The sequence below is a fragment of the Cyprinodon variegatus genome, unplaced genomic scaffold (assembly GCF_000732505.1).
Source record: "Cyprinodon variegatus isolate N-32 unplaced genomic scaffold, C_variegatus-1.0 Scaffold577, whole genome shotgun sequence".
NCBI lineage: Eukaryota > Metazoa > Chordata > Actinopteri > Cyprinodontiformes > Cyprinodontidae > Cyprinodon > Cyprinodon variegatus.
In genome coordinates this window covers 391965-405807 of record NW_015151030.1, presented here as the reverse complement: position 1 = coordinate 405807, position 13843 = coordinate 391965, and the positions used below count along the sequence as shown (strand labels likewise).

General features: G+C 37.5%; 1 protein-coding gene across 1 annotated transcript in view; it reads right to left on the bottom strand.

Annotated features, from left to right (window-relative positions):
- Positions 1–13843, bottom strand: part of ptprg (protein tyrosine phosphatase, receptor type G) — a 190810-nt gene that overhangs the window by 42582 nt on the left and 134385 nt on the right. The window contains exon 5 of the mRNA XM_015392190.1: positions 6570–6665. Coding sequence (XP_015247676.1) covers positions 6570–6665 — 96 coding nt within the window. The remainder of the gene's footprint in view (positions 1–6569; positions 6666–13843) is intronic.

Genomic DNA, 13843 nt, shown 5'->3' with positions numbered 1-13843 from the left:
GTTCCTTACTCACATCTTTACATATTCCCATAATTTCTCCTTCTTACACACCATCTTTGTGGGGTAAACGTTCACTTGCTGCCTAGCATCTTCCACACTAAGAGAGGCAATCATGAAGACCAGGGCAGCATTAGGCAATTCATCTAGTGATCATATTCTTATGCCTGAATGCTGTAAGCTAAGTTCACAATGAACTAATCAACTGATTGCTTTTGCTGGGGAAAAATAGTTATTTTAACTAGCAAAAAGCACAGTAACAGATTTTGCATTCATGTCTTGTTTCTTTAAAATAACTTGGAATCTCTGCTGTGTCATCTGCTGCTAGTATGTGGTTTTTGGCAACAGCATCTGAAACTGGAGTTTGCAATGGTAACAGACTGTAGCGGGTCTCCTCGCAGTGAGAAGTGTAAGTTTTGCAAACAGCAGCAGCCGTGCAGGCAGGCAGTCTGTCCAGACCATAAGTGTTTAGACAGTTACACATTTTTTGTACTTTGGATGATACGCTTCAGCAAATTCAGCCCCAAGTACACAATAGACACAAAATGTACATTTATAAAGGCTTGGATTTGTTTAATAGAAGTATCAAAAGGAATTTGGGAGGGATCAAGTTATTGCCCATGTGTAATCTATGTAACATTTAAATCAGGTGTATAAAGATCCAACTTCTCAGTTTCTTATTTTCTAATGAAAGCTGTTCATGTTCTCAGATGTTCTCTGTCAGTGTGATTTATTGGGGTGGTATTTTGTGAGGAACCATTGCAGTGATGTAAAATTTACAGGTTAGGCAAGTGGAAAACGTGTTTGCATAGGTGTGAGACAGCAACAGAGCTACAGAAGATTTCATGATGTAACAAAGCCGCAAATGAAGAAATAATGAAAAAAGCAGCATTTTGTGCATCTGCTGAAGAATAAGCTGTTCCAGATACAATACTGTAAAAAAAATTGTTGTTTTTTTTTCAGAGTGGAACTTTAGACTCTAAATGTTGCTAATAATTAAATACAATTTAATTATCTTTTTACACAGATTGAAAAATAAATATATATTCTCTGTTTGGTTAAACTGGTAAATATAACCCATTTATGTATCGTTTGACTTAGAATATATATAGACTACCTATGTTGTGAGGAAATTATGATAAAATTNTGTTTGGTTAAACTGGTAAATATAACCCATTTATGTATCGTTTGACTTAGAATATATATAGACTACCTATGTTGTGAGGAAATTATGATAAAATTGCAGATCCAATTTTTTTTTCTTACTAATATGTATTTATTTCAGATTTTATATAATGGATCAAATCAATAAAGAGCCTATTTAAGAATTGAAATTAAATCAGACATTTACTTTTTACCCTTAATACAAATCTTTGTAAAGTGAATTTGTATGCAAATATTACTGAAAAAAATCCTGTGCAACAAAAAGCCTTCAGTTCTGACCTTGTTATTAAACACAATTAACATCTCTGTCATTTTATATCAGTCAAAACACATGCGTTCTCTGGAGAACTCAGAGGTTTGCTAGGGAACATTAATCAACAACCTGTGATGAGAAGGAACACATGAGGGACAACAATGTGGAGAGGTTCACAGTAGGGTTTGCTAATAAAACAACGTCAGGCGTTTTCTCTCACAGAGATACGTTCTATCATTAATCAGAAAAAAGGAAACCTAACAAATATAAGACTTAGTAACAATGAGAGGTCAGTCAGTTAGAAAAAGCTGACAAAAGGTCAATATCAACGCTGGAGGAACTGAAAAGAGCGTAAGCTCAATCGGATGACAGGATAATCAGTTTTTGCTTTTGAAGACAGCTATAAAACTGGCCTTCTGAGAAAAATGACAGGGCGAAAGGCAACAGTTAAAAAAATCCCAAAAGGTGCATGTAGATTAAGAAGAAGGCATGAAAAAAAAAAAATCCAGGAGGGAGTAAAGAAATTCTATCTTCTATGATGATGTTTTGGGCCTACATGTGAAATAATACATTCTGTAGAAGACTAACAATACATCATCCTGAAAATTTCCTTCTAACTGTGACACAGTTTCATCATGGCTGTAAGGATGCTTTTCTTTAGCAGGAAAAGGGAAAAGCGGGTCAGAGTTAATGGGAAAACTGATGGAGGGAAATACAGGGAAATCCTGAAAGGAACCTGTTGGACACTGCAAAGGACCTGAGATAATTGACCAGAGCCACAGGTTTCCCTTCCAGCAGGGTAGCAGGCATTACATTTACAGCCATAGCTATCATGGAAAGGTTCAGATCAAAGCATAGTCATATTTTAGAATACTCTACTCTTAGTCAAAACCTGTGGAGATTTGTAAATTGTTGTTCACAGACGCCTCCATCCAAAACCAGAGCTATTTTGCAGAGTGGAATTGGTAATACATTCATTGTCTGGATGTGCAAAGCTGGTAAAGGCATAACATGAAAGGGCTGCAACTGTAGCTGTATCAAAAGGTGCTGTAGAAAATCTAAACTCTGTGTGTGTGTGTGTGTGTGTCTGCTAAGATTCTTATTTGCAAAACAAAAGAAAACGATGTAAAAAATGTTCTCCATGTCACAAGCAATGCTTTGTGCTGGTGGAACATAAGATCTGCAAAATAAAAACAAACCAAAATAACAAGTGTTTGTGGTTACAACATGACAACGTGAAAAACAGTGCAGAGGTATAAATACCTCTGCAGGAACTGTAAACCACAAGTTCACGAGCGATAGACGTCGAACCACATTAACATCTCTCTCGGTGTTTAGCTGCACCACTGCTGTGGTTCGCCCACCCTCCTGAGCAGTGAACTGAGGGGAAAACGCTGTATATAACCGCTTTCACACATGCACCACATATCCCTTAATGTAACAGCAACAGAACGTGTCAATGTCACGCATGAATTCCCACATTTCTCCTGAACATTTGGTGAAATTTTGCTAAAGAAATGTGACTGGTTGGGAGCTAGTAACACTTATCACTTTTAACATAACAGGAACCTGAGCTGCAGCTGCAACGTTAGCAAACTTGCACACAGAGCCGTGACTGTTTCATTTTATTCCTGATCAACACATAATAGAAACCAGACAGATAAGTTATTAAATATTAAATCAGCATTGCTATTAATATATATATATATAAATAAACAAATGATTTTGCCATGAGTGGACAAAGGATCTCTCTGAACTTTTTTATCGCAAATTGTTTTTATATTTCCAGGCCTTTAATGATCACCCAAACCCCAAGGAACATTCTACTGTAATTTGTTCAGCTTACATTTTATTGTTGGAAATTACTGGCAATTTTCTTTGACCAATAAATATCTCCAATGTCCTACTTAAGAGACAAGATTGGACAAAACAGTGTTGGGATGCTGGGACTATCCCCCCTACTGTTATGCAACATTAATTCAGGTCAGTCTGAAAGGAATAATTGTGTGGGAATGAATGCTGAATGTGGATAATATGCACACCTTAGAGGCCTTTAATAGGCCTTTGGGGAGCCCAACAAGAACTCTAGTCATTGATTAGAAATGGTAAATCAGAGCCAATGTGTGTGTGCCCGCTTAAAAAAAACCTCACACTGTAAACTGCTATTCAGCGGATTGTGTATGGTGATGCTAATTGTAGTAAGCAATAGGGCTGTCAGGACCCAACGGAGGCATTTAGGTCCTTGCACACATGTGGTTCATCACTGTCTGAGAACAGACCTACATTACGGAACACCTGTGTCCCCATTCCAAGCTCCCTCTGCCGGATTTCTGACCCTTACCGGTATGCCAGTAGGCTGAATGCTGGCATACATCGATCACCAGCCAATACTTGTTAAGAAAACACTAATAGAAATTAGTGTAACATAGAAGAAGGCACACAAGATGTAAGTAAAGCTTCTAGAAGTACAACCAATCAAAGAGGTGCTTTTAAACTTGGGGACCGATCTTACTAATCAAGAGCAAATGTGTCCTAATAGATAAATGGAAATGAAACATTTTATCTCTCTAAATTACAACCACAAGTAAGCTTATATAAATCTCATATTTATACCTCAGATTTTTCATTAATCTCAAAGAGTCTACGTTTTTGGTTATTAAACTAATATTGATGGTACTTGACATGTCCTAAAGGGATAAATGTAAATTAGCTGCAGCCTGAAGCTGACACTAACGTCTAGTTTAGGAGTGAAAAACAAAGCAGACCACAGTTATCTTTAGATAATTCCTATCTCCAAAGTAACACAGTCGTTCAGAGGAAATCAAGTTAATGTTTAACTTGTTGTGATCTTTAATAGCGGACATTAAAAAGCTAATGGTTAGTAAAACAGTCGAGAGAGTTGGTTATATTGGTGATATCATACAGTGATATGCATTCTGATGAGACATGTTTAAGAGAATAAGAGCAGCTTTAAAAAAAATAATAATAATAAATCGTATTTAACCTACCTTTCCGAGTTATTTTTAATTGGTTTGATGTACATTATAATCCTAAACATCATATTTATTAGGTTTAAGAAAAAAAATCTGCAACCACCATATCATTAATGAAGAGATCAAGCCATCTGTTTATAAATAAACTACATGACATCTTTCCTATAGAGAATTAAACAGATCTTTAATAGAAATGTAAAGCAGTGTTTACAGGAAATAAGTGAAAGATACATAAACTAGCGTAGAGAATAACAGATATTTTATAATCCTTCACATTCACACCAGTTAGTTGCCCCAACTGTAAATGTATATGATGTTTGTTATGAAAATGCATGAATGTGAAGTCCCGCCCTCTATCTTAATTTCCTCTGTAAACTAGGAGTGGGCCTATAGCAAAGACTACAGTTTTATAATGAAATAATGGCTTAGATGTCAACTAATGATGAATACATTCTACAAAATTAACTGTATATTAAATGATTTTTAGACTGTGTAAAAAAAAAACAACAACAACAACAAAAACTAGTTTAAAGGTATAGTGTCCAAACGCCGTTCGGCTTTGTGTTCCACTGGGATCATTTCATCAATCAGCTGCTCCATAAGCCAATCTTTGTGACAAGCTCAGCTAATACCATTATGTGTGCTCAGTCTTGCTAGTTTCCTCTTGTTGTGTTTTGGCACCTCTAGTGTTTATGTGTCCAGTGAGCTTTGGTTTCAGCCATGCATTGCAGCTCCACAGCTCTCCCTGTATACTGAGAAAATCTGAGTGCTGCAGATGGACCATTAACAGAGCTGTGAACAAGGTTCACCCTGAGGAACACAAGAAGGGGTCGAATGGTCTCCTACTTACACAGTTATGTGTTTTTTTTTAACCTACATTTAAAGAGAAATCGTGAAATACAACCTTTAAACTAACATGGTTTCAAAAACACTTCCATATTACAAAATAAAACACTTCTTGTTTTATTCATTCAGTTAATTACTTGTTAATTCTTGCTAAATATTTCTATTGTTTTCTTTAAAAGCAATGTTATTTGTATATTGGAGTCCATTCTTTACCTAGCTAATTTAGGCAACCGATACAGGTTTTTGCATTTCAAATTTCATTTTCTACATAACATTCAACATATTCTAATAATTTGATTATTACCGGCAGAAATGCAGCACTTTAATAAGACCAGATGTCATGAAACTGACATTCAAATGTTAATTAAAGAGTTAAGACTAAAAATGACTCACAAGATTTTCTGTGTAATTACCAAACTGATGAAAAAGGGTGTTTTAAGACAAAAAAAAAGTGTTTTATAACCCACCCATATACTGTGTTTGAGACTGAAGCTTTTTTAGCTTCAGGATTCAACACATTTGAATCCTCTCTAAATGAAAACACTGTGTGCCATTTAATGCAAGAAGTTAAGAACGGTGTTTAACCTTTTCACAGAACAGTGTGACAAATTCTGATCCATTCATTTAAGATTCACCTTAAATTTCAGGTTTTAAAAAAAGAAATAAACTCCATTTATGCAGATACAGGTGTTTTATAAGCCTCTGCACAGGAACATTTTCCATAAGTGCTCCAAGCAACCAGAGGCAGAGCTTGTTACAAAGAGGTTTCCCTCAAGAGTGGAGCAACTCCACTGAGAAAACTGAACTGTGGGTAGGAAAATGAACCTTTTATGCATGAGGATGTTTTAACATATTGCATGGTGCTGCTCTGTGGACCACACTTGCTGAATGCTAATTCCTGTGTGCAATATTTGGTGAATTCTTGACGCTTTATATATACGTCCCAGATGTGTCTTATGCAGCTTGTTTCAATGCTGAAAAGCTAATTAGTATGAGGCATAGGATACCAAAGTTAACTGAAATGTTAGTCATTAATTCTGAAGGAGAAACTGAGTTTGACCAAAGGAGAAGAAAAAATCTCTTAATTGTAAGATACTTTTTTTTAGGGGATTGAGAATGTATGAAAAACAATATAAACATAATAAAAATTATATGCACTACATAGTTTAAGTTTTTAAGTTGCTGTAACTTGAAACAATAAAAATTGCGAAAGGCATCTGAAATGCTATTGTGATGCAGTTTGGACAAAAAGAGAAGAGTCTAACTCTATTAGCAGATTTTGTTGGCAATCTCTACCTGTATTTCTGATACTTTACCTCAAAGAACACAGCCATGGCAGCAATAATGCGTCTTTCCTTGATGGCGGCGCTGAGGCTGTCAAAGTCGTCTGAATTGTAAAGGTAGATCTGCATCTGGAATGGGGAAACAGAGCATAAACAGCTTTAGGAGTGGACAACTAGAAAGAACAGTCCCCTCATCAATCATCTGGACGCTCTACTGAGAAGCTGATGAAAAGCTGTTTTGAGGGGCAGAAAAGAGGGAGTATTTATCACTCCTATAAATCTCTCATAATCTGTGTCAGTCTTTTTTTGTGTGTGCTGCCACTCCGGGAGGCTGCCAAAGAAATACAGCATCCCATTCCTTAGGGCGACCATCCTCACAGACAGAGTAACGAGGAGAGAGGGAAAAACTGGGGGTGAATGCCGTCCCCCTCCTCTTGTGCCAAGATCTAACAGAATGATACTCCTCTAATCATGACTCCCAATTACCTTAAATCACCCACAACATTGCTTCTGATTTCACAACAAAGCTTGAATATAATTTAAAAAGCATCATATAGAGAATATATCATATACCTGTCATGGTGCTGCCTTTTTCCCTCCAAAAAAATAAAAAAGAATCCTACTTTCATTTCAAGGCAGTCATGTTGTGGTGGCACTGATCAAAATCAGCAAATGAATCTAAAAGTAGCAATTGGAGCTGTCGATCATCTCCCTCTCAGGCCTCTGTAAATTGAAAAAAAGCCTTTCATGTTACAGAACCAAGTTAATTGGAAATAAGAAAAAAGGATCTAGATGTTGATTTAATTAAAAACTGGGGGTGTCCCCTCTTTTTCTTTCTCAAAGGGAAATTGAAGGTTACCGCATTTTCACAATTGACTGTGCTGACAACAAACTTAGAATGAATGAGTAAATAAGCACCTAATAAAGGATAAGTCCCATTTACACAAACTGTTCAGGCCCCAACCAGGTTCACAATGACTCAATCCAAATAATTTCAGTTAATCAGCTTCCTTCAGAGTTCCTTTAACTGCGGCCTTTAATGGAACTAATTTGTTGTCTGAGAACTCAGCAAGAAAGAGGACTGGCCATTCATCACCCTTCAGATGTTATTAACTACATTACCCCATTAGGCTGGCCCCCTTAGGCTTCATTTACTCACCAAGAATGGCTCGTGTGACCCGTTCTTGTTAACAACACACTTTATAAAACCTGATTTTCAATTACACACTTCCATAGGAGTCAATAAAGAAATCTTGGATCACTCGATTACTCATTTTCTTAATGTATGTTTGGAAAGAGCTGACAAACTCTCCTTGTTGCAGGAAAATTTAACCGCAGCCGAAGATAAAAATGTTGATTTAAATAAGAACAGACAGGTGGTCTGACAAATCTTTGAGCTCCCTGAAAAGTGCAGGAACGTGATGTTCACATCTCCACAATCGCTCTTTAATCTCGAGTCGGTTTATATCAGCCAGGGTTTTTTTTTTCCCTTCATTTCCAGCACAAAGTGAGCAGAAAAGCAAAATAAAAAAAAAAACCTTAAAGTCACTCTGCATTTCCATGTCCTATTTAAACAGCAAAGGTGAAAAACAAAGTCAGGTTTGGCATGATTTCCCCAGATAACTAAATGTAGAGCAAAGACAAAAAAAACTACAAAAATAAAGTTTCAGCATGCAGAGATATGATATCAGAAAAAGGAAAATGTATTCCTCCCTTACCGCTGTGATAGCAAAGAACTTCATTGTTAACAGATAAATGTTCACACTTCTATCACACACAATTATCTATCTTCTTCTTTCTTTTTTCCAAGGCTCCTCGGGGAGCATGAGCATGAACATGAGTCAGGAGTCATTTTAGTACCATTCAATAAATGTACTAAAGTTTTACAGGCTAAAGTTCATGGCAATTCACACCGAGTTTGCTGGAGAAATAAGACAAAGTGATTCTCTTCAATAGAAATCACCTCGACATCCACTATTTAATCATACTAATGTAGATATTTGAGCAAGCATACCTTCCCTGCTATAAATGTGATATTGCAGCTTTGATAAGAATGTGAAAAATGCACTTTATTTTTCAGACATTTCACTAATACAAACTTTGTCATTGTATGTAATTGTAAATATGTCATTTACCAATTAACATACTCTGTTTATAAGCTCAACAGCAAAGTGACAACACCCCAAACATTTAGGTACATTTCTTTTTAGATATTTTCACAGGACAAAACATCTGATACAATATAAAGTAGTTACTGTAATAAATTCACTGTCATTTATTTGCTGTTCTATGAGCCCTAATACAAGCCTGTGGGCAGGGAGCCAGCGGGGGAAGGGGCGACCGAACCCGATAGCCTGGACACTGGCGGCCCCGTGCTTCCCGGTAAGGCAGGCGGGGGAAGCATAACACCTCAAAGATTTTGAAAGCTTTCTTCCGTAAAATGCTTTGAGCAAATAAACAGATGAGCATCAAACTTTGCAAGGATCTTCTGATAGACAAAAATAATCCATGCCTGTTGAGTCTTCGGATCCTTGGGAAGACTGTAAAAATGTTTCCCCTTTCTCCGTGCAGCCTGGAACACTGCATTTACGCCTGTGGTTCTGGCTCATTTTCAATAGAGAAACTGCCTGCTTTGTAATTCTTGTAGAAGTAAACCCAACTGTAGGCTAAACAGCTAAAGTGGTGTCTTACATCTTGGCAACCTCCATTCATGTTCTTGGGCCAGTGAACCAGTGGGCTGGTCTGTATGTCAATTTCGGAGCGTCAGAAAAGTACAGGCCAGAACCAAATAAGGCAACATCCCCGAGTTGACGTCAATTCGGGGCTTTGTTTGGATTTACCCGTTTTATGGTGGAAGTTTAGAATTGCGAGATTTGCAGAGAAAGGAGGTGTTGATGGGGTTTGAACTTCTCTTTAGGGCCATTTCACCCACTGAACTATCGTTATTCATCTATGACAATGTAAACTCAGTTTTCCATTCTATGACGCCTTTAAGATGGCCGAAAGTGGCTTGGCTATTGAAATAATTTCACTGAAACAAATAATTTCAGTGCATATCGCTCACGGTTACATCCAAAGGCTGTCTTTTAAGGCACACTAGTGCTGTAAGCATTTCTGTAGAGACTGAAGGGGTGATTAGCCTGATTGCTCAGACCATAGGTCACTCAATATCAAATTGATCTGAATTCAGAAGGAATCTTTTAAGAAAACAAAGGACAGTTTACTGACAACAAGCAGAGTGAGGACCTCCATTACTGGCCCCATGTCTTGTGGTCTGATAAGACTTAGGTATATTTGTTTGGTTCACATTTTGCTAAGGATTTGAGGTGGAACCAAGATTACATGTCTTACAGTCAAACACGGTGGTAGAAGTGTCCCAGTATGGGGCTGCATAACTGTTGTTGCTTGTGGGGATCTATCGCTCACTGAGAGAGCTTTGAATACTATCATGTAATGTGGTTTACCAAAGTAGAGCGTGATCCCCCTCCCTTCTGACAATGGGCTAAAGGATAGAATCCCAAATGGCAACAACCAGAAAACACCTCCAAGATACCCACTGCCTCCCTAAAGAAACCGAAGGTTAAAGGTACAGAGGAAAATCTTTTATTTCCAGCTGGTTCAACTAAATAAGTGGTCCTCCTAATTGTCAATCATTGTGGTGACTAATAACAAAGATGGCAGAGGCAGCATGCAGTGGAGGAGGAATTACGTGACCAACGGAGCAAAAAGTAGTGATGATCTGTCTGAACAGTAACTTAACTGAGTTCACTATAAAGTCTACTTTATAGTCCCCGCTCTATATAGTGATTGAGGGATTTAGGGGTTAGGGGGGATGTGCTGACACAGTAAGCTTCTATGAGCTATGAGAAAAGCAACTTTTAAACAGAGCGTACATAGGGATAAATGGCAAGAGTATCGATTCATGTTTTTCTTTTTCCTCCTGTCTATTTTTATCAATTGTTCCTGGGTGTAATTCTCCCTCCCGTGCTGTGGTGGCGCTAAACCTATTTTGCCCTCCTACCTCGCTTCCTGGTTATACTCTTACAGTAGTGTGTTGCAGTAAGCTTGACACAGACAGTTTTGATTTATGCTCAATATTGAAGTGTGGTCTGTGCTACACACTGTGGGTCTAGATAAGGTCGAGGCGGTGAGGAAGTGGGGGCGAGTTTAGTCTGACAACGGAGGGACATGAGGGCCAAAAAGAGGGGGGATCCGGGTGGAAACGGTCCCAGCGTTCTTGTGCACCTCGCTCTTCTAGCAGGTCCAACTTCACAAGTTGTTTTCCGCATTTTCGGTCATAAAAACAAAACAAGCCTGGCCACCTGTATGCGGTCAGCTACAATTTGGGAGAGGTGCAGCGGAGCGTCTGTGGAGGGGGCGGGGACATCGACACTCTGGAGCCGAGGTATTGAATTGCACTCATTTTTGTGCAGTATTTTTTTGATGCAATGCCTTTCAGAATCTATAACACAGGGGTATTATGATTTTTCAGTGAATGAGGTTTTAATAGGAATAGGTGGAGTGAAACTTTTCTACTTCTGTTATTTGCTGTTGTTTCTCAAAAAAAAAATGCATAACGATATTACAGCTTTCATTGATTTATTTCAAATTTGAAAGATTGTCTAGCATGTAAGGTGTTAAAAAAACAACAAAAAACAATTAATCGAATGGAATCGTATCGTGGTGTATTCTTGAGTATCGAAAATAATCGAATCGCTGGTTAAGGAAATCAATACGGAATCGAATCGCCATGACGGATGTGATTTAGATTAGACGTCAAGGGTGTGTGTAACTTTATAAGGAATAACAGCTGCACAATAGCTGTGTACAAATGACAACATTATATCACAATTTAAAGTATCTTCAGTGCTGTCTTGTAAAAAAATAGATATTGAAATATCAAAAAAGGGATGTATTTATATATGCAACATACTAAATATGCACACATACAGTACAAGTAATGTCTAAATGTCCTTAAAGGAACATTGCATTGACTTTTATTAATTTCAAATTAATTTCTAAGGCCTAAAACTAAAACTGTAATTAACCCTACCCATTATCAATACACACCTGAAATCAACTCACACCTTAATCCAAAACCTAAGCCCAACCCAAGAAGATATTTTTTTTCTCTTATGGAGACAAGTCGACTGGTCCCTGATACAGTAAAACTGTGGTGGTTTTAATCAAAACTAGGAATCTCAGCCTACTGATGAGAACATCAGAGGCAATGTTAGTTGGGTGCAAAGGCTTGCTCCATGAGACTTTGAAAGGAGGAAGAGCTGGAAATCAAACACTATTTCTCTGAATATATATTAGGTTTCAGTCCTGTGTAATACAGATATGCAATCATCTTATTTCTACACATACACATGTATCAGAATTGATGATTTTCCTCCTAGATAAGCTTAAAATGTCATGCATGCAGCAGGTTTTCATTTCCAGTACGCAATTCTTATGCACTGCATTTAGCTCCTGGGCTCTGCCTGGGTCAAGGGATCAGTCTTGACTCATCCGACACTCTTCTATTTCCTACTTTTTACTTGCTTTCAGAAAAGCTTTTATCTTCCTTACTGTATGCCTACAGTAATACTTATTCATATGCTCTTAGTGCTGGTTTGTGCAAACGTACACCCTTCCAAGGTGTGATTTGTAATCCATGTATAATTAATCTAACCTCGGCGACAACCTAATACATTACAGGAAAAGTTCTCCCTGAGGAACCTCAAGGGGAGAAAAAGAAATTCACACTTTCATTTGTCATAGCACTATTTGAGTGAACAGGTGGCCCATCTATCGATTTCCCCACTTCACTCCCAAGAAAAAGACCATAGTTAGATTAATATGAAGCTTGGAGGCCACAGGCCAAGCAGTCCATTGGGCTCTTTCTTTTTTTGGGGGGCGTTAAACATATCAAAGCTTAAAAGCACGATTGGCTTCATAACACAGCTCATTGAAACTAAATTTGTCTTTCACCTCCTTTACACATGCAACCAATATCTGTGGTTTCAAGCTTCACATAAAAGCCCCTTTTCTCTACTGTAAGCAAAAATACTTGACATCTGACTCAAGGATGAATGTGACTCATTTGTAGTGAGATGATTAAAAAGAGGACAGTTTTAGTCCAGGGATAAACAAGTCTGGGAGCTCAGCCGTCTTGGTCAAGCTGCTCATATCTTGAACCAAACATATGTTATACAAAACAAAGCCGACCTCTACTCTGAGAGGTTAGTGGGTACACAGAGCACAACATTTATACAAGCTGTATAAAGTAAACAATGTGGCTGCACACATCCTGTCAGGTTTAATGTCATCTGAAATATATCAAATTGTTCAGAGTCATAAATATGAAAAATGAAAAAAAAACACAACTCTTACAAGATGAAGCAGTCAAATGGCTAGAGGCTAGGTCCAACACTACCATATTCTCCTTCAACCATTCATCATTTCATTTTACTTATACCTTCGGCTTCACACTGTGGAACAATACATCATGCTTGATTTATGCTTTCTGACTTATCAATAAGGGAATTATTTCTACAAAGCAGACCTCTAATTCTGCTTCTCCTGTAGCGGGTCACGCATTTAAACATTCCTAGTTGACGGCTACAATGGCCGAAGTTGCTTAGTTGTCCCTTTGCAGGAAAAGAAAGTGGTATTTTTTTATTTATTCTTTTGAAGACTGTGTGATGGAAGTTGCCATGAGAGGTGTTTGGTGACCCACTTTTTCCCTCCGCAGCCATCATTGTAATGTGCGAAACATAAATCCCATCTGGGACTCCTGCTATTTATGTGGCGCTTGTAAAAAAAAAAAGTTATGACAAAAGAAGATTGAGATCCATCAAGTCAAGAACAATAGAAACAAGCTTAAAATAAAGATGGAAATCAAACTGAATTTAAGAATATTCCTATTATCATAATATACATTTTTATTTGTTAAACAACACAAAAATGGAAATGAATACTGTTTTGTGTCCAACATTAAAAGTTATCACATTTTTTTCTAATTGCAGCACCATTACACAGTACAATACATTTTATTTTTATGTAAAAGCCTTCATTTAGGGACTGATATATGGAAGCTGGGTTCTGTTAAAAGGTTCTTGTTTGGGATGGGATGGATACTTCTATTAAAGTAGCTTTACTTTGTTAAAGTCCCAGATTTAAAACCCCAAAATGCTTTGTGTGGGAAAATGTATTTTCAAGCTATTAGTGGCACCGGAGCAGATAGCCTGACTAATTAACAAGCGGATACCATCATATTATATTGGCAGAGCTCCATAAGGAGCATACTAAAAAAATAAAAA